The 18,972-nt window shown below is 37.7% G+C and overlaps 2 protein-coding genes across 2 annotated transcripts in view; both read right to left on the reverse strand.

Annotated features, from left to right (window-relative positions):
- LOC109570108 (complement factor H-like) overlaps positions 1–18,972 on the reverse strand; it is a 377,373-nt gene that overhangs the window by 268,780 nt on the left and 89,621 nt on the right. The window lies entirely within an intron of this gene.
- Positions 16,500–18,972, reverse strand: part of LOC139176526 (complement factor H-like) — a 44,897-nt gene continuing 42,424 nt past the window's right edge. Inside the window, exons 12-13 of the mRNA XM_070768848.1 lie at positions 17,338–17,520; positions 16,500–16,908 (exon numbers count right to left, since the gene is read on the reverse strand). Coding sequence (XP_070624949.1) covers positions 16,712–16,908; positions 17,338–17,520 — 380 coding nt within the window. The 3' untranslated portion in view covers positions 16,500–16,711. The remainder of the gene's footprint in view (positions 16,909–17,337; positions 17,521–18,972) is intronic.

Genomic DNA, 18,972 nt, shown 5'->3' on the forward strand with positions numbered 1-18,972 from the left:
CTAAATTTCATATATGTTAGTAAACTGTATTGGTGTTTTTCTTACTGGCTTACCTCCTTCTGAATAATAGTCTCCAGTTTCATCCACCTCATTAGAACTGATTCAAAAATATTATTTTTAATGGCTGAGTAATATTCCATTGTGTATATGTACCACAACTTTCTTATCCATTTGTCTGCTGATGGACATCTAGGTTGTTTAGCCTCCACATGTTTGTATTTTTAATAGTTTTTTTTTTTTTTTTCCCCGTAGTTGACATCTAATCTTACTGCATTGTGGCCAGAAAAGATGTGTGAAATGATTTCAACTTTTTTTTTTTTTTTAATTTAACAAGGCTAGATTTATTGCCCAGGATGTGATGTATCCTGCAAAAGGTTCCATGTGCACCTGAGAAATAGGTGAAATTCATTGTTTTGGGGTGTAAAGTCCTATAGATATTAATTAGGTCTAACTGGCCTATTGTATCATTTAAAGTTTGTGTTTCCTTGTTAATTTTCTGTTTAGTTTATCCATCCATAGGTGTGAGTGGGGTATTAAAATCTCCCATTATTGTTGCATTATTGTTAATTTCCCCTTTCATACTTGTTAGCATTTCCTTACATATTGTGGTGATCCTATGTTGGGTGCATATATATTTATAATTGTTGTATCTTCTTCTTGGAATGATCCTTTGATCATTATGTAGCGTCTTTCCTTGTCTCTTTTCACAGCCTTTACTTTAAAGTCTATTTTATCTGATATGAGTATTGCTACTCCTAATTTCTTTGGTCTCCATTTGCATGAAATATCTTTCCCTGCCCTTCACTTTCAGTCTGTATGTTCCTCTGTTTTGAAATGAGTCTCTATTAGACAGTATATACAGGGGTCTTGTTTTTTTATCCATTCAACCAGTCTTTGTCTTTTGGTTGGGGCTTTCAAACAATTTACATTTAAGGTAATTATTGATAAGTATGATCCAGTTGCCATTCACTTTATTGTTTTCGGTTCAAGTTTATACACCCTTTCTGTAGTTCCTGTCTAGAGAAGATCCTTTAGCATTTGTTGGAGAGCTGGTTTTGTGGTGCTGAATATTCTCAGCTTTTACTTGTCTGTAAAATTTTGATTTCTCCTTCATATTTGAATGATATCCTTGCTGGGTACACTAATCTGGGTTGCAGGTTTTTCTCTTTCATCACTTTAAGTATGTCTTGACATTCCCTTCTTGCCTAAAGAGTTTTATTGAAAGATAAGCTGTTATCCGTATGGGAATCTTCTTGTGTGTTATTTGTTGTTTTTCCCTTGCTGCTTTTAATATTTGTTCTTTGTGTTTGATCTTTGTTAATTTGATTAATATGTGTCTTGGGGTGTTTCACCTTGGGTTTATCCTGTTTGTAACTCTCTGGGTTTCTTGAACTGTGTGACTATTTCTTTCTCCATTTTAGGGAAGTGTTCAACTATTATCTCCTCAAGTATTTTCTCATGGTCTTTCTTTTTGTATTCTTCTTCTGGGATGCCTATGATTCCATTGTTGGGGTGTTTAACATTGTCCCAGAGGTCTCTTAGGTTGTCCTCTTTTTTTTTTTTTTATTTTTTCCTCTCTGATTCATTCATTTTTACCATTCTATCTTCTACCTCACTAACCCTATCTTCTGCCTCCGCTATTCTACTGTTGGTTCCCTCCAGAGTGTTTGTGATCTCATTTATTGCATTATTCATTATGTATTGACTCTTTTTTATTTCTTCGAGGTCTTTATTTCTTGCATCTTCTCAGTCGTTGTCTCTAGTCTATTTATCTGTAACTCCATTTTGTTTTCAAGATTTTGGATCATTTTCACTATCATTATTCTTAATTCTTTCTCAGGTACATTCCCTATCTCTTCCTCTTTTGCTTGGTTTGGTGGGCATTTATCCTGTTCCTTTACCTTCTGAGTATTTCTCTGCCTTTTCCTCTTGTTTATATTGTGGTGTGTGGGGTGGCCTTTCCATACTCTGGCAGTTTGTGGTTCCTCTTTATTGTGGAGGTTCCTCACTGTGGGTGGGGTTGGACGGGTAGCTTGTCAAGGTTTCCTGGTTATGGAAGCTCATGTCAGTGTTCCGATAGGTGGAGCTGGATTTCTTCTCTCTGGAGTGCAGTGAAGTGTCTAGTAGTGAGTTTTGAGATGTCAGTGGGTTTGGTGTGACATTGGGCAGCCTGCATATTGAAGCTCAGGGCTATGTTCTTGTGTTGCTGGAGAATTTGCATGGTATGTCTTGCTCTGGTTCTTGTTGCCTCTTGGGTAGTGCTTGGTTTCATTGTAGGTATGGAGGCTTTTGATGAGCTCTTATTGATTAATGATCCCTGGAGTCAGGAGTTCTCTGGTGTTCTCAGGATTTGGACTTAAGCCTCCTGCATCTGGGTTTCAGTCTTATTCTTACAGTAGCCTCAAGACTTCTCCATCTATACAGCACCAATGATAATACTCTAGGTTAACAATGAAAAGTTTCTCCACAGTAAGGGACACCCTGAGAGGTTCACAGAGTTACATGGAAAAGAGAAGAGGGAGGAGAAAAATAGACGTGACCAGGAGGAGAAGAGGGAGAATCAAAAGGGGAGAGAGAAAGCTAGCCAGTAATCACTTTGCTATGTTCTCTCCACAGTCTGGACTGCTCAGAGATGTTCACGGAGTTACACAGTGAAGAGAAGAGGGAGGAAGGAGACTGATGTGGCCAGGAGGAGAAAATAGGGAATCAAAAGGAGAGAGACAGATCCAGCCAGTAATCAGTTCCCTAAGTGTTCTCCACAGCCCAGAACACACAAAGAGATTCACAGAGTTGGGTAGAGAAAAGAAGGGGGAGGGAGGAGATAGAGGCGACCTGGTGGAGAAAAAACAGAGTCCAAAGGGGGAGAGAGCAGTCAAGACAGTAATCTGGCTACCAAGTAAAAATGGGTACTGAAGATTGGGTTCTTAAAGGTACAAAATTGATAGCAAATACCAAAAAGCAAAGTATGGGGAGGGAGGTGGGAGAGGGGTTCAGGATAGGGAACACGTGTACACCTGTGGTAGATGCATGTTGATGTATGGCAAAACCAATACAATATTGCAAAGTAAAAATAATAATAATAATAATAATAAAGCTCTGATGGTCAAAAAAAATCTAGAATAGAGATTAGATTCTCAAAAATATGATATTAAAAAAACAAACCAAAGTACAAAATTATAATATACATATTATATAATATAATGTTTGCTTTAAAAATATCGGAGTTTTTTTGCAAGCTTATAAAAATAGTAGGATATAAAATGAAAATTAAAGGAGTAATAGAGGACTTAAATATTTAAAAAAATTAAAACATGATAATAGTAAAAATATATCTAGGAATTTCTCTGGAGCTGTTGTGGACAGTGTGGGGTCAATTCATTTGCAAATAGTTCCTTGATCTGGCTTATACTTCTTCTCAAGATCTATAGTTCCCTTCCTATGTAGTCGCTGCTAACTACAGGGTTTTAATCTGTTGCACCTGTCCCTTCGAAAGTGGTTCCCTCTGTTTATTTTAGCTTCTTCTGTTTACTGGTCTCTTCAGCATCTAATTTCTGCCCTGACACAAGGGGACAATGGTGGTCAGTTTTTCAGGCTCACTTGTTCAGTTGTGCTGTTGGGAGGGAGCAACACTGCAAACTAATATCACTGGCGTGTGTGGGAAGTGCTCCCAGGGTTTCAGCCGCCCTGGGTTTGCCCCCACTCACTGTGTGTGCTTTCATTCTACACTTCTCAGGCTCTATGTTGCTCTGCCGGGAACTATCTGAGGCGGGCCCTGGGTTGCTTACACTTCCCAGGTCTAAATTGCTCAGGTTCAGCTTCTCAGGTACTCCACAAAGGCGCAGACTTGGTTGGGCCTGAGTTTGGTGCACTTCCCAGGTCCGAGCAGCTCAAGTGACCAGGTCCTTGGCGAGCGCAGTCACCCCCATGTAGTGGGTGCATCTTATAACCTCCTCCGTCCCAGCCACTCGGTTTTCTGAGTGTACAATGGATGCGCCTTCTGAGGTGTGCCAGGTGTCTCTTCTGGGGAGCTGATCTCTGGCTGTGACCCTCCTGGCAGATGTTGAACCTCCAGAATCCCTAGAAATCTTGGTTAGCAACAAAGCCTGATGCAGTTGATAGATGATGCCTCTCTGGGGCCGCAATTGCCCTCTTCTGGCTCTGGCTGCCCCCACCTGCCTATCTCTCAATGGGCTCCGTTTCTGGGTGCCTGATGTCCTCTGCCAGCATTCAGAAATTGTTGTGTGGAATTTGCTCAGCGTTCAAATGTTCTTTCAGTGAATTTGTGGGGGAGAAATTGGTCTCCCCGTCCTATTCCTCTGCCATCTTAGGACTGCCTCCTTTCACTTCTTTTTCATTTATTTCTGCTCTGATCCTTATAATTTATTTCCATTTACTATTTTTGGCTTTTTGTTGTTGTTGCTGTTGTTCTTTTATCAGCTGATTTAGGTGTAGAGTTAGGTTGTCTATTTTATAATTTTCTTGTATCTTCAAGTAGGATTGTATTGTTATACACTTCCCTCTTAGAACTGCTTTGCTGCATCCCATAGGTTTTCTGTCATTGTGTTTTTGTTGTCATTTCTTTCTATGAATCTTTTGATTTCCCTTCTGATCTCTTCAGTAACCTCTTTATTATTTAGAAATGTATTGCTTATTATCCTTGTTTTTGTGCTTTTGCAGTTCTTTCCCTGTAATTGATGTCTAGTCTCATAGCATTTTGGTCAGAGAAATTGCTTGGTACGATTTCAATGTCCTGAAATTTACTGAGATTCCATAAGACTGTTCCATACATCAGCGTATGGAACAGTCTTATGGAATCTGTGGTAGAGGGAGAGGGTGGGAAGATTTGGGAGAATGGCATTGAAACATGTAAAATATCATGTATGAAATGAGATGCCAGTCCAGGTTCAATGCACGATACTGGATGCTTGGGGCTAGTGCACTGGGATGACCCAGAGGGATGGTATGGTGAGGGAGGAGGGTTCAGGATGGGGAGCACATGTATACCTGTGATGGATTCATTTTGATATTTGGCAAAACTAATACAATTATGTAAAGTTTAAAAATAAAATAAAATTTAAAAAAAATTTACTGAGGCATGATTTGTGGCCCAAGCTGTGGTCTATCATGGAAAATGAATGTTCCATGTGCACTTGAGAAGAAAGTGTATTCTTCTACATTTTTGGATGGAAAGTTATGAAGATATCAATTAATCCAAATGGCCTAATGTTTCATTTAAGGTTTGTATTTTCTTTTTGATTTTCTGTTTTTCATGCTCTGTCCATTGGTATAAGGAGAAGGTGTTAAAGCCACTCACTATTATTGTGCTATTCTCGAGCTCCATTTTTATGTCTGTTAGTATTTGCCTCATGCAAGGAGGTATTTCTATGTTGGATACATAGATATTTACAGTTGTTACGTCTTCATTTTGGATTGATCCCTTGATCATTATGTAGAGTCCTTTTTTATCTCTTGCAATATTCTTTAAAGTGTATTATATCTGAAAAGTGTATTATATCTGAGAAGTGCCGCTCTGGCTTCTTTTGATTTCCATTTGCATGGGTATCACTTTCCATCCTTTTGATTTCAACCTATATGTGTCTCTAGGTCTGAAATGGGTCTCTTGTAGGCTGCAAATATATGGGTCTTGTTTTTGTATCCATTCATCAGGTCTATATCTTTTGGTTGGAGAATTTAGTTCATTTGCATTTAAAGTAATTATTGATATATATGTTTCTGTTGACATTTTCTTAAATGTTTTTGTAGGTCTTTCTTTTCTCTTTTGTTTATGACTTATGTAAGTCCCTTTAGTATTTGTTGTAATTCTGGATTGGTAGTCCTAAATTCTCTTAAATTTTGCTTTTCTGTAATGTGTTTGATTTCTCCATCAGTTTTGAATGAGATCCTTACTAGACAGAGTAGACTTGATGGCAATTTTTTTTTTCCTTTCAGTATTTTAAATATATCCTGACATCAACTTCTGGCTTGCAGAGTTTCTGCTGGCTTGCAGAAAGATTTGCTGTTACTTGTATGGGTTTTCCATTGCATGCTGCTTGTTTCTTCCCCTGATGCTTTTAATATTGTGTTTTATACTTTGTGCTTTTAATCTTTGTGTTTAATATCTGTTAGCTTGATTATTATGTGTCTCAACATCTTTCTCCTGGGGTTTATCCTATATTAGACTCTGTGCTTCTTTTAGTTGATTGACTATTTCCTTTCCCATGTTGAGGAAGTTTTCAACTATAATCTCCTCAAAAATGTTCTCAGTGCCTTTCTTTTTCTGTTCTTCTTCTGAGACCTCTATAACTCAAACATTGGTGAGATTAATACTGTCATAGATTTCTTCTCATTCTTTTTCCTTTATTTTTCTCTTTAACAGTTGTTTCTGCCATTCTATCTTCTAGCTCACTTCTCTGTTCTTCTTCCTCAGTTACTCTACTATTGGTTCCTTCTAGACTATTTTTAATTTCAGTAATGTGTTATTCATATCTCTTCATTATTTATTCTTTATTTCTTCTATGTCCTTGGTAATTGCATTAATTGTGTTCATTGTTTCTTGCATATTTTACATCCTATTTTTGAGGCTTTGGAACTTCTTTACTGTCATTATTCTGAATTATTTTTCAGGTAGTTTCCTTATTTCCTCCTTGTTTATTTGGTCTTGTGAGTTTCTACCTTGTTTCTTCATTTGTCCTATATTTCTGTGTCTTTTCCTTTTTTTTCTAACTTACTGCATTTGAAGTCTCCTTTTCCCAGACCTTAGGGATGTATCCCTTCTTCCTTTGGTTTTTGCTGTCGGTGGGAAAGGTTGTTTCAGTGGTTTGTGTTGATTTCTTGTTAAGGGTGACATGACCCTCTGTTGTAGTGGAGGAGGTGAGTTTTGTTTTCTTTTTTTTCTTTTTCCAGAAGGACATGGCTGTGTGAGGTGGTATATTTTGGAGTCTATAAGAATCCTGTCTGCTGATGATTGTTATTGTGCTTTTGTCTTGCCAGTTGATTGGGTAAGCTGTCCTGCAGTGTATATGCCATCGGCAGCTTGGTGATACCAGGCTCTGTGTACAATTCTAGGCCTTCATGGATTTTCTCAGCAATTAATTTCTGTGGGGGAGGGGGAGTGATTAGGAGTTCTCTAGCAGTCTTGGATCTTGGACTCAATGCTCCCACCTCAGTGGTTCAGTCTCAGGGACAATCTCCCTGAAATTCTCCATCTCTTCTTTCCACTTTCAATGTCTTATCTTTTCTCTTACCTCCTTCCAGTGAGCTTATCTTACCCCACTGGAAGCCTGGGGTCTTCTGCTGTCTCCTAATGTCTGCTTTGTAAGAGTTGTTCAATATCTCGATGAGTTTTTGGTGTATTTGTGGGGAAGCTGGTGATTTCCCCATCTTACTCCTCAGCCATCTTTTTTTGCTTCTTTTCATGTATTGCTGTATTATATAATATTGTTTAGAATTCTATATAAAATATTCTGTGCATTTAAGAAGTCATATAACATTTTTGTTAATGGCACAGTATTTAAAGACAGACTAATAAGAATTTAAGTTTTGGCATAACAATGGGATAGATGTGAGGTCTTTGGTGATATACTATGAGCTGTGTGGCTTTCATCTCATCTGTGAAATATCTACAACCAATATATTCCATATATGAGCTTCCCTTTCTATAGTCTTCCCTCATACTTTACTCAGGAAAGAATCCACCCGCAATGCAGGAGAACTGGGTTCAGTTCCTAGGTTGGGAAGATCTCCTAGAGAAGGAAATGGCAACTCATTCCAGTATTCTTTACGGGTGAATCCCATGGACAGAGGACCTTGGCATTGTACAGTCCATAGAGTTGCAAGAGTCAGACATAACTTAGCAATTAAACCACCACCATACCCAGTATTAAGGACCTTTGTGAAGATGGCACATATTAATTATATAATACCTTGAAATGTAGTATAGGATAAGTATTCAGTTGTTACTAAAACTTAGTTTTTCTTAATTTGATATCTTCTTAGGCAATAATCTTACCACTAAGCATTCCAGGGGCTACAAACTTCAAGGGAAACTAGAACTTAATCCTTACTAGGGAGTCATGACTCCAGAGATATATTGTGATTTCCTAACACTAAAATGTTGAGTTTTAAGCCAACTTTTTCACTCTGCTCTTTAACCCTCATCAAGAGGCTTTTTAGTTCTTCTTCACTTTCTGCCATAAGGGTGGTGTCATCTGCATATCTGAGGTTATTGATACTTCTCCCAGCAATCTTGATTCCAGCTTGTGCTTCTTCCAGCCCAGCATTTCTCATGATGTACACTGCATATAATTTAAATAAATAGGGTGACAATATACAGCCTTGACGTACTCCTTTTCCTATTTGGAATCAGTCTGTTGTTCCATGTACAGTTCTAACTGTTGCTTCCTGACCTGCATACAAATTTCACAAGAGGCAGATCAGGTGGTCTGGTATTCCCATCTCTTTCAGAATTTTCCACAGTTTATTGTGGTCCACACAGTTAAAGGTTTTGGCATAGTCAATAAAGCAGAAGTAGATGTTATTTGGAACTCTCTTGCTTTTTCGACGATCCAGCAGATGTTGGCAATTTGATCTCTGGTTCCTTTGCCTTTTCTAGAACCAGCTGGAACATCTGGAAGTTCACGGTTCAAGTATTGCTGAAGCCTGGCTTGGAGAATTTTGAGCATTACTTTACTAGCGTGTGAGATGAGTGCAATTGTGTGGTAGTTTGAGCATTCTTTGGCATTGCCTTTCTTTGGGATTGGAATAAAAACTGACCTTTTCCAGTCCTGTGGCCACTGCTGAATTTTCCAAATTTGCTCGCATATTGAGTGCAGCACTTTCACAGCATCATCTTTCAGGATTTGAAAGAACTCAATTGGAATTCCATCACCTCCATTAGCTTTGTTTGTAGTGATGCTTTCTAAGGCCCACTTGACTTCACATTCCAGGATGTCTGGCTTTAGGTCAGTGATTACACCATCGTGATTATCTGGGTGGTGAAGATGGGGAAACAGTGGAAACAGTGTCAGAGTTCATTTTGGGGGGCTCCAAAATCACTGCAGATGGTGACTGCAGCCATGAAATTAAAAGACACTTACTCCTTGGAAGGAAAGTTATGACCAACCTAGATAACATGTTGAAAAGCAGAGACATTACTTTGCCAACAAAGGTCCATCTAGTCAAGGCTATGGTTTTCCCAGTGGTCATGTATGGATGTGAGATTTGGACTGTGAAGAAAGCTGAGCGCTGAAGAATTGATGCTTTTGAACTGTGGTTTTGGAGAAGACTCTTGAGAGTCCCTTGGACTGCAGGGAGATCTAACCCGTCCATTCTGAAGGAGATCAGCCCTGGGATTTCTTTGGAAGGAATGATGCTAAAGCTGAAGCTCCAGTACTTTAGCCACCTTATTCGAAGAGTTGTCTCATTGGAAAAGACTCTGATGCTGGGAGGGATTGAGGGCAGGAGGAGAAGGGGACAACACAGGATGAGATGGCTGAATGGCATCACTGACTCGACAGACTTGAGTCTGAGTGAATTCTGGGATGGACAGGGAGGCCTTGTGTGCTGCGATTCATGGGGTTGCAGAGTCGGACACAATGAGCAACTGAACTGAACTGAACTGAACACTAAAATAAAGAAGAATGTAGTGGAGAATGTATTAGGAAATCACACACATAATTCTACAGATTACTTCATTAGAAAATGAACTCTTGTTTCAAAGCAGTTTTAGGTTCACAGCAAATTTGAGAAGAAAATACAGAGTTTGTAAACTCCCCACCACACACACACACACACACACACACACACACACACACACACACAGATTGAGATTTGTTTTAAGGAAGTGGGTCATGTGATTGTGAATACCGGTAGGCCTAAAACCTGCAGGGTAGGTGGCAGCCTGGAAAATCCAGGAAGGTTGTGTGTTATAGTTTTTTGCTTTGGGAGTTTTGAGAAGCAGAGTTCCTTTTTCCTGGAAGGAGCTCAGTGTTTTCTTTTAAAACTTGCAACAGAATGGATGAAGTTATGAAAGGTAATTTACTTTATTTAAAGTCTGTGATTAAATGTTAATTATATCTTTAAGATGCCTTCAGAGAAACAGACAAACTGATTTGACCAAGCATCTGAATACTATAACCCAGCCAAGTTCATTCAAAATCAACCACCACATAAAATATCCAAGGTGAACTTGGATATTTAGTTCAGAAGATGCCAAACTAATTGTGGAAGATTCATCTAATTTCTTCTTGCTGCTTGCAGTAAAATATATGCAATAAGTTGTAAGTTGAAGAATGAATCATCAGCCATTAAGGAGTCAGTTGGGGATAATTTGAAATTTCCCAGCCTACCCCAGGAGTGTACTCACTAATCAAGTCGGTAGTGAGGAGAAACCATCCTTTGCTGAAAAGTTTAGGCATGTGACTTGTTGTAGTTCAGTTGCTCAGTCATGTCAGACTCTTTGTGACCCCATGGACTGTAGCATGCCAGGCTTCCCTGTCCTTCACTATTTTCCAGAGTTTGCTCAAACTCATGCCCACTGAGTCAGAGATACCATCCAACCATCTCATCCTCTGTCATCCACTTCTCCTCCTGCCTTCAATCTTTCCCAGCATCAGGGTCTTTTCTAACGAGTCAGTTCTTTGCATCAGGTGGCCAAAACATTGGAACTTCAATTTCAACATCAATACTTCCAATGAATATTCGGGGTTGATTTCTTTTAGGATTGACTGGTTTGATCTCCTGATGGGCCAAGGGACTCTCAAGAGTCTTCTCCAGCAAACTGTTCAAAGGCATCCAAACATCTGCATATGCCACTGGGAAAAAACAGCATTGACCATACAGAATTTTGTCAGCAAAGTCATGTCCCTGTTTTTTAATATGCTGTCTAGGTTTGTTATTTTTCTTCCAAGGAACAAGCATCTTTTAACTTGATGTGAAATTAAATAGCTTGCTTTCAAGGAGCAAGTGTCTTCTAATGTGACTTGAAATCCAATCATCTCAGCCCAGATGGCGCTCAGTTCAGTTACTCAGGTGTGCCTGACTCATTGTGTCCCCATGGACTGCAGCATGCCAGGTGGAGCCAGTGGTAAGGAGCCTGCATGACAATGCAGGAGACTTAAAAGATGGGCGTTTATTTCCTGGGTTGGGAAAATCCCCTGGGGAAGGATATCACAACCCACTCCGGTATTGTTGCTTAGAGAACCCAATATACAGAGGACCCGGTCAGGTACAATCCCTGGGGTCGCAGAGAGTCGGACATGACTGAAGCGACTTAGCCAGAAATAGAGATGCTGTTATCCAGGGACAATCTGTTTTATCCATATAGCTGAGAACTTCTATGTATTAAAGCACAAGAGACTGACAAGGTTTTTGAGAACTATATACTAGCAGAAATGCGTTCAGCCTGGACTGAAAGGGACAGGCATCAAACACATAAAGGAGAATGCCTCAAAAGATAGACCCTGCTCAAAGAGGCATGGGATAACAGGGCCTCTCCCAGCTTAGAAAGTAGGCTAGCCTCTCTGGTGGGTTGAAAATTTGGGGCTTTCCCCCATGGGCATTTTTTTTTTCATAGAGAAGTGTTCTCTCTATTGGGATCTAATGAGATTTCTCCTCACGGTTTTAAGATTTCTCTGTCTCCATTTTTGAATGGTAATGTCTATCCTATGTATGTATTAACACTGCACTTTGAAAGCGTATTGCTTGTTTTCTGGTTCATAGGGGCACACATGAATAGGAATTTTGCCCAAGGATGCATAAAAACAGCCTCATCCATAACTTATTTAGAAGATATTTAAGTAAAATTTGGAACTTAGAGTTGATGCTGAAAAGCGTGAAAACCTTGGGAGATGTTGGGATTGGGTGAATATATTTGACACTTGGGAAAGATAGGAAGCTGAAAGGCTGCAATGTTCACTGTTATGTGTCGAACAGTATTCTCAAAAGAGTTTTTAGAATCCTTACAGCCAAGACCTAAAAGTCTTACTTTATCTGGAATTAGGTATGTAACAGATGTAATCAAGTTAAGATGCAACCATTTTGGTGGGCTTCAATCAAATATCACTGATGTCTTTTAAGAAGAAAAAAATACAAGTAAAGACAAAGACACACAGAGAAAATATTTTGTGGCCAGAGAAGCAGCAGTTAGACTAATGCAGCTGCAAGCCAAAAACCAGCAAGGACTGAAGACCATTCCCAGAAGCTACAAAGAAATAAAGTCTATTCTACTGATTCTCAGAGAGACCATGGAATAAAGAATAACAAACTGAAGCAAAAGGAAGCAACTGCTATTGTTAGTGTTCCAGGGGCCCCAATCCCATGTATAAGGGCTCCATGCCAAGGACCTCCTCTAATCCTAATCACCATCCAAAGGTCTACCTCAATTCTATCACATTAGAAGGTTTGATTTCAAAATGCAGATTCTGGAGGACTCACTCCATCGTCTTTCCAAAGTTAATAGCTCTTCAAGAAAGAGTTAACTGGAATTCTCTTTATGTGTATTGATATATTTACTGTGCTGTCATGTGTTACCTGAATTCAGGTCATGAATCGGTTAGATTTGTACTTAATGAAGATTTCAAATGTATATTTGAAGATTATACATTTGAACATTTCAAATGATGATATACTAATATTGGAAACTGAGGGATAAATCTGAATAATTTTACCTCTAGTAGTGAAACATATGACTAACAGAGTTGGCTGATAAGAACAATTGGTCTATCCACCACCAGTTGAGTGACACTTAGATTATTCCCAGGTTGTAGCTGTTCTTTGCAGAAAAGGCAAAACTACAGTCATGGAAGCCAAAATGATGGTTCAAAAAAAAAAAAAAAAAGTGTATATCTTTAACTGAGTCACTTTGCAACGCATCTGACACTACACATTATGAATCAACTATGCTCCAATAAAATTTGTTTTTAAAATAAAAAAATGAGTCTGAGATTTGTGCACGATTCTCATATTTGCATGTAATGATCCACACATAGTACATTCATCTCATTTTTAGCTTAGAAAATCATAACCTTTCACTGAAACTGAAAAAATAATTTGTGTTTTTACTGTCCAGGTTACTTCCTTGGACTCTCTATTCATTATTTTTTCCAGACTCGCATCTTGTATGTAATCCTTTTTCCCCTGGTGTTTCGCATTGCAGACTTACAAAATATGTCTAGATTCTCCTCTCTAGTACTTATTTAAGGTGCCAGATCATAGTCTATTCTCTAGTACCTCAAGTGATGATTTTCATTTAACTTCATCTCCTAGAGGTACATATTTATAGATATATATTTTTTTTCACTGTGTTTTCCAAAAATATTAGATAACTTAGTACAATTAAGAAAAGACTAAAAAGAAAATTGTATCAAATTTTATTTATAACTGGCCTTCTGAAATACCGGGACAATTGTAAAACAATTCCACTCTTTTACCTCCCACCTCTGCACACCAGATTCATGCAAAATAAGCTAGACTTCACAGCTCTTTCTCGACTTCTTTAAAAACAAAATGTTCAAATATGCTTAGTCAAAGGCCACCACAGCTTGGAAATTAATACTCTTTACTCAGTGTAAGCATATAAATTTGGATGAATATGAATCAAATTTAAATCTCCTATTCCCTAGCTTACTTTCAATAACCAGGACTACACTGATAAAAGATATGATGCTTTTCTTATCTTTATAGAAGATTTAACCAAAACCACTAATTATGTGTGTTTGTGTGTATATATATACACATGTATTTACACAAGGGGCTCTAAGTAACTATAAAAAAGAAAATTTTTGCCGTTTTATACAACATGATTGGACTTGGAAGGTATTATTCTTTGTGAAATTTGTCATATAGAGAAATACAAGTACCATATGATATCACTTATATGTGAATTAAAAAAAAATTAATTGAAAGAGACATGTGTACCCCAATGTTCATCGCAGCACTGTTTATAATAGCCAGGACATGGAAGCAACCTAGATGCCCATCAGCAGATGAATGGATAAGAAAGCTGTGGTACATATACACAATGGAGTATTACTCAGCCATTAAAAAGAATACATTTGAATCAGTTCTAATGAGGTGGATGAAACTGGAGCCTATTATACAGAGTGAAGTAAGCCAGAAAGAAAAACACCAATACAGTATACTAATACATATATATGGAATTTAGAAAGATGGTAACAATAACCCTGTGTACGAGACTGCAAAAGAGACACCGATGTATAGATCAGTCTTATGGACTCTGTGGGAGAGGGAGAGGGTGGGATGCTTTGGGAGAATGGCACTGAAACATGTATAATATCATATAAGAAATGAATTGCCGGTCCAGGTTCAATGCAAGATACAGGATGCTTGGGGCTGGTGCACTTGGATTACCCAGAGGGATGGTACGAGGAAGGAGGTGGGAGGGGGGTTCAGGATGGGGAACACGTGTACACTCGTGGCAGATTCATGTTGTTGTATGGGAAAACCAATACAATATTGCAAAGTAATTAGCCTCCAATTAAAATAAATACATTTATATTTTTTAAAAAAATTTAAAATGAATGAATATAACAAAACAGCAACAGACTCACAGGTACAGATAACCAGCAAGTGGTTGCCAGTGGGGAGAAGGAAGCAGGGAGGAGCAATAGGCGTATTTGATTAAGAGGTATTATATATAAAACAAAGAATCTCCAAGGACATACCATACAACACATGAAGCATAACCAATATTTTACAATAACTCTAAATACAGTACAGTATTTAAAACTTGTGGATCTCTGTGTTATACACCTGAAACTTGTAAATCAACTATATGTCAACTACAAATTATTTAAAAACAAATTATTTTAAAGATTTGCTAAAACTTTTTAGGTGAAAGTTGATTATGAACAGAGTCTGTAAATTAACACTCATCTTTACACAGAATGACAATAAATGCAGAAAAATGATAGAACTGATCTTTAAAAATCACCATTTTCTAGACAACAGTGAAATAACTGTTTGTAGCCTTGGTCATAAATAGATTCTACAATGATTAGTTGAAAAATTTGGAGAAATAATATCTACAAAAATGTTAACATTTACAGCAAAGATAACTTATCAACTGTAACAATTTCATTTAAGGGTGAGAAAAACAGCTGTTACCAGCAATTCAGATTTAAATCAATTAGCACCAATGGTGATGGCCATGCTTCTTAGACTAAGAAGGTCACTTGACTTGATGCAGTACAAAGTAATAAGATATCACCTTAAATATTGTAGCTTGATTATTTAAATCTATTTTAATAATAAAATTTTTATGATACTTAGAAATTTAAAATGTTTATAGTTAACTGATTTAACTTTAAAAAAAAATAATATGCTGTTTAAAATGTATGAACATAAACATCACCTTTCAGACTGGTGGTGAATGTTTCTAAAATGCTCTGTACCAGCAAAATGAGGAAAACGTTACTAGATCTGGAGTTTATTACCAAATTGATCTCTAAAGCTCCTCTTGTGTCACTCTGCATATTTCTTTTAGAAAATATTTTGAAGTTCAAAGTTGATATACACTGAAGACAGAAAAATTCAAGAATTCATGTAAGTAAAAAGAAGTGAAACACCTTTTACACCTATTATCTGTGAATTCAACTCTAGCTATACTAGTTTCTTACATTTTTTGCCAATATTTTTTATAAAAAGTTATTCACTGTTTAAAGCAGAGTATCTTTACATGTGTGTGTATATTTAATGTTGAATTTTTAATCACTTATACTCCGTGTTATAGTAGTTATGCAATGTGATTCTCATTGTTCTTTATTTGAATTATGTGTATTTTGATAAGCATCTTGTAAAATATTATGAGATCCAACCAGTCCAGCCTAACGGAAATCAGTCCTGAATGTTCATTGGGAGGACTGATGCTGAAGCTAGAACTCCATTATATTGGCCACCTGATGTGAAGAGCTGACTCCTTTGAAAAAACCCTGACGCAGGGAAAGATTGGAAGGAGGAGAAGGGGACGACAGAGGATGAGATGGTTGGATGACATCACTGACTCAATGGACATGGGTTTGAGTAAGCTCCGGGAGTTGCTTATGGACAGGGAGGCCTGGGAGTGCTGCAGTGCATGGGGTCGCAAAGAGCCAGACACGATTGTGTGACTGAACTGTACTGAAATATTATGTATCTCATCATTTATGGTTTATTCATCTATTGATAGATGAGCAAAAGTAAGATAAACTACTTATATTTAATTCCTGACATAAGTATGACATCAAACATATAAAAGCAAACTATGTCATACTTATGTCAGGAATTAAATATAAGTAGTTTATCTTACTTTTGCTCATCTATTTTGAATGTTTTCCATTTCTTTCCACACTTTTCCCCCATGTTTTCTAAAACAGAGTTTCAGAAACCCTCAGAAGTAATGGAGAAAGCTTTAAGAAAGTTAGGAAACTGATGGATGGAAGGAGGCATGGAAGTGATTGAATCTAATTTCTTGCTATAAATGTTTCATGAACAGGACACATACATTTTGATTTGCCAGGTTTAATGAGGTATTTTAAGAAGTGATTCATTGGACCCATCTCTCAATTACATTGTTCCCATAATATTTAACACAAATCTGATTTATGATTCAAGATGAGTTAAAAAATACTTGAGAAAATAAACAGAACTGAATTAATAAGGAAAAATCTGAATATATGTACATATTTCAGTTTTACAACTGCATTTAGTCAATGTTTTATCCACATCGAGGATACACCACCTTTCCTTCCCGACAAGTTGCTCGAAATGTATGTTTTGGTGTCAGTTCACGATAACCATATCGACACATAAATTCAATAGTATCCTCTGTTTTAGAGTAAATTTTTTTATCATGTTTCCATCTTAACTGTATGTGATGTTTTCTCATTGTTTCTTCTGAAATTGTACATGCCTCTAAAATTAAAGAAAATAAACATAAACTGTGAGTAATATGCAAATACTTTCAACAGAATTTCAGGGTTTCAAGAACTTTGGCAAAAATCTTCCTCAAACATTTTCCAATCAATACACTGAAAATGTATAATGTAGGTTTCATCATATTTAAAAAATTAATGATATAAGAATGAGATACTTTGTTTAGTCTAATCATTAAATGTTATAAGATTCATAATGTCAGTTATTAAATGAAGAGCTTTCATAAAGGAGCCATTGTTGCTTGAACATGAAATTTTCTAACTTTATTTCTATATACAGAGATTAATCCTTGGTGTGCAAGCATTAACTGGTTGTTATTTAATCCATAAAAACTCTATTAAAAACAGTTAAACATTATGCTGTGTACAAGGGTTATCCCAGGATCCAAGAGAAGTTTAAAGTATTTACCTAAGCATTTTGGTTGTTGTGACCACTCTCCATTCCGACATACTACGTTTTTGTTTCCCCGAAGTTCATAGTAGGCCTGACACCGGTACTCAACAATCATTCCTGAAGGATATACTGATTGCAGGAGTGAGGTAATGTCTCCATTGTCTATTGGTGGAGGAGGCCCACATTTTCCTTGAGAGTCTAAAAAATAATGGCGTTTGATTTATTCAAAGACAACTCCTACAGTTTTAAACAAATAAAAAGGCAGCCAAATATGTCATATCAAAACTTAAGATTTCTGATGACAGAAATGATTTATAGGAGGAATTTTAATCACTTAATCAGAAATACCCATTTTAAGACCTTATTTTACCACCATGGAAGCACATATAGTACTTTAACCAATATGTCTGCTTTGCAGTGTCCTGATGTTCAAACATGTTTTCTTTCAGAGTATATGCTGGGAAGATGGATAGCTAAGATAAAAAAATTTTTACTCTTTTATACAACATGTTGCATGTCTGTGAAAGGAAACTTTGGCTTCCATTTCTGGACAAGATGAGGTAAAAATATTTGTGCTTATAGCATCTGCTAAGTATTCCTTCTGCCAAATAAAGGTCCTGAACATATTATAAAAACCAACACAGAAGACTGTGAAACAGGTATAAGTCAATCTGCTTAGGGACCTTGGGATTCAAAGAGTTACACTGAAAAGAGAACTTGGGGTTCTCATTTTGCCTTCTATGTACCCTGAATGGGCCACAGAGACAGCAATCCAAAGTAATACAAGTTGAGAAAGAAAAAAAGTCTCATGAAGCAGTTGATCTCTTTAAGAAAAGGCCCAGAAAAGAGTAGCCTAACAAGATACAAACAGTTTTCACAACACTGAATTAGTCTAGAAATACTACACTAAGTGTGCACACTAAGTTCTTGTGTGCACCAGGACCCAGAGACCTCACAGAGACTAAGCCAGAATTGTGTCTGAGTGTCTCCTGCAGAAGTACAGGTGAGGAGTGCACTGCTACAGGGGCAGGAGCTCTGGGTGCAGTAGACCTGGGTATTGCATAAGCCCTCTTGGAGGAGGGTGCATTTAACCCCACTACAGAGCCACCAGAACCTACACAGGACTGTAGAAACAGACTCTTGGAGGGCACAAACAAAACCCTGTGCACAAAAGAATCCAGGAAAAAGAAGCAATGACTCCAAAAGAGACTGACCCAGACTTGCTCGTCCATGTCCAGGAGTCTTCAGCAGAGGCATGGGTTAGCACTGGCCTGCTGCAGGTTTGGGGGCATTGAGTCCAGCAGTGCATGCATAAGACCTTTTGAATTAGATCACCAATATCTTCCTTATCTCCACCATTGTTTGGCCACAGGTCAAAAACCAGAGAGAGAATATGACCCTACCCATCAACAGAAAATTGAACTAAAGATTTACTGAGCATGGCCCCTTCCATCAGACCAAGACCCAGTTTCACCCTGAGTCAGTCTCTCTCATCAGGAAGCTTCCATAAGCCGCTTATCCTCATCCATCAAAGGGCAGACAGAATGAAAACCACAATCACAGAAAATGAACCAGTCTGATCACATGGACAACAGCCTTGTAGGACTCCATGAAACTCTGAGCCATGCCGTATAGGGCCTACAAGTTGGA

The sequence above is a fragment of the Bos indicus genome, chromosome 16 (assembly GCF_029378745.1).
Source record: "Bos indicus isolate NIAB-ARS_2022 breed Sahiwal x Tharparkar chromosome 16, NIAB-ARS_B.indTharparkar_mat_pri_1.0, whole genome shotgun sequence".
Lineage (NCBI taxonomy): Eukaryota > Metazoa > Chordata > Mammalia > Artiodactyla > Bovidae > Bos > Bos indicus.